Raw genomic sequence first — 2345 nt, 5'->3', positions numbered from 1 at the left:
CTACACCTGCCAACCTTTCTGCATACTTCAGCCAGAACCCACAGCTACAAATCCACCTTCTCATAGGTGACGTGCGTCTCGCAAGCACCTCTGTCAATCTATCTGCTTTTGAAGATGTTGGGGACCTCATCCCAGAGGCACCTCTTGTAGTTGAAGGTGGCTATTCACTGGTTCCTGTGGTGGCACACCCTGCTGACATTGAGGAAGAGAAGGATCCAGTTCTTGGGATAGTGGCAGAGTTGTCCAAGGTGCCAAGGAGTGAGTTGTCAGTCAGACATCCCACTGAAATGATGAAGGTTAATTCTGAGAGTCACAACTCCTTGAACTCATCCAGTGAGGCATCAAGCGATGACAGTGACTCCGAAGAGGAGAGGCAGAGGCAGGTGTGCCGCTCACAGTGGGGAAGTGTCCATCACAGTGAGAGCAAGCCAAGGACTTCCTTCACTGGTGAAATGTTGGAACAGAAGGAGCTGGCAAGTGAGATCCACAAACAACGTCTACAGCTCCTTTGTGCAGCTGCCATTGAGGTGGAGACATGGAAAGAGGACCAACAGGAGCTCTTCTGGAAACAGGTAAGGTGGGCAGGGACATTGGTGATCTGATAGATAACACTTCTAGGTATAGGTTAGGGAGAGTTCTTCGTCTTTAGTGCAGATAGTTTGCTTTTACATAGATACCTTTCTTTATTTATGATATATTCCATTCCCTGGTCTTCCTTCTCCAAATGTCTATTTTTATAGCTATGTTCTGTATAGATTTTTTCTAGTGTCCCTTGTTTAACTCCTCTGTTTTGTAATGATCCTTTGATATTCATATCATCACTCCAGTGGTGCTCAAGGGAGTCTGAGCTGCAGCAGCATTTGGCCGCAGAGTGGAGAGTGCGAGTGAATACCATAGAGGCCAACCTGCGCAACCAGTTAGGCAAGTGTGACACACTGCAGAACCGACTATCTTCAGCACTAACCAACCTGTCAGCCAGGGAGGTCATTGTCAAGAACAGGGAACAGAAGGTGATTATTAGCTTGGTTTGCCACATTACATGGCATGGATGAACCAGTTGAATTATTGTGAGGCATACACAAAACATGTTAAGAGAACAGAGCAATTAAGGAAAAAGAGTATCTATGAGAGTGAATGTTTATCATCACCTGATCATCAACACAGCTGAAATGGCTTGAGGATGAGCTGGAACAGCAGCGCCAGATCTTGAAGGAACGTGACAAAAGCTCAACGGCAGAAGACAGAAGCATGCCCGACAGTGATGTGTGGGAGGAGCTTGTGATGGAGAGGAAGAAGCGAAGAGCATTGGAAAAACAGGTTGGGCCTGTTGTCTGAGCTATCCATTAGAGGAATGCAATATAATCTTTAACAAACTTTTATGTGATAGATTTTTTTGGCATTTAGATGAATCATTTATTGGTCTTAGGGATACTAAGGGCATGTATTCAACACGGAAATAATTAGTTGGAAGTTAACTGTTATGGAGAAATAACTTACTTCAATACTCTTTGTTTAGCAAGCATCATTGGCTTTCCTTCCCAGGTCGAGGAGCTGAAAGGAAGGACTCTGCTGGCAGAGACAAAGTTGCGAGAGGAGGAAAAATTGTCGAAGGAAGCTTCCAACCTGCGCAGAGAAAAGGTAGGTTATTTTCTACCAAAATTAGCTTCAGCAATATGATTTTTGTGTGCAGCAATCAATACGTTACTTTAATGCCAGTAGGGAAAGCTTGTACTTTCTTTGTAACTATTGATACAGTGTGTTGGGTCTTGGTATATCATAGGTACCTTCAACATGCAATATGTAATATGTTTGTCATATATTATCATATTTTAGGAGAAGCTGTCTGAACAGCTAGCAGCAGCAGTGAGCAAAAAGCAGTACTACAAACTGCAATGGGTGCGCTCGATTAGCCAGCTGCACCAGCTCCATGTTGCACAGGCACAGGATACACTTGCGATCAAGTATGTCATCAGGGACAGGAGACTTCTTTTGCCTGTGTTGTTTGCACAAAGTGGGTTAAGGTTGTAGCTAAAATGATATAAGACATGAAGTTTAAATGAACCTGAAAATTTATACAGTATTTTAAATCAGTCATGTTATACAGGGAAAAGAGACAAAATTAACTTCTGATGTTTTGTTGATACTAAATTGTATATTAGTTTTATATACTAATAATCAAAATTTCCAGGTCTGAGGTTGTGAGTTCTTCTCCAGAACCATTGTACCCTTCTCCTAGTAGAGCGGTTGGGAATCTACCAGAGGAGAATCTAGAGGACCATGTGCTCTTCTTAGAGCCAACAAGAGATGCTCGTGGCAACAAGGTCTCACCTAAGAAGAGCCTTCAG

General features: G+C 43.2%; 1 protein-coding gene across 1 annotated transcript in view; it reads left to right on the top strand.

Annotated features, from left to right (window-relative positions):
- The window catches only part of LOC113802787 (centrosomal protein of 120 kDa), a gene marked incomplete at its 5' end in the record, with an annotated part of 3248 nt that continues 903 nt past the window's right edge, over window positions 1-2345 (top strand). The window contains 6 exon segments of the mRNA XM_070127243.1: window positions 1-572; window positions 828-1010; window positions 1165-1317; window positions 1543-1638; window positions 1834-1961; window positions 2189-2345. The exon segment at window positions 2189-2345 is cut by the window's right edge and continues 903 nt beyond it. Of these exon segments, the coding sequence (XP_069983344.1) occupies window positions 1-572; window positions 828-1010; window positions 1165-1317; window positions 1543-1638; window positions 1834-1961; window positions 2189-2345 (1289 nt within the window).

Source organism: Penaeus vannamei, chromosome 11, assembly GCF_042767895.1.
Source record: "Penaeus vannamei isolate JL-2024 chromosome 11, ASM4276789v1, whole genome shotgun sequence".
In the NCBI taxonomy this organism is placed as follows: domain Eukaryota; kingdom Metazoa; phylum Arthropoda; class Malacostraca; order Decapoda; family Penaeidae; genus Penaeus; species Penaeus vannamei.
This window is presented reverse-complemented; position numbering and strand designations above follow the sequence as displayed.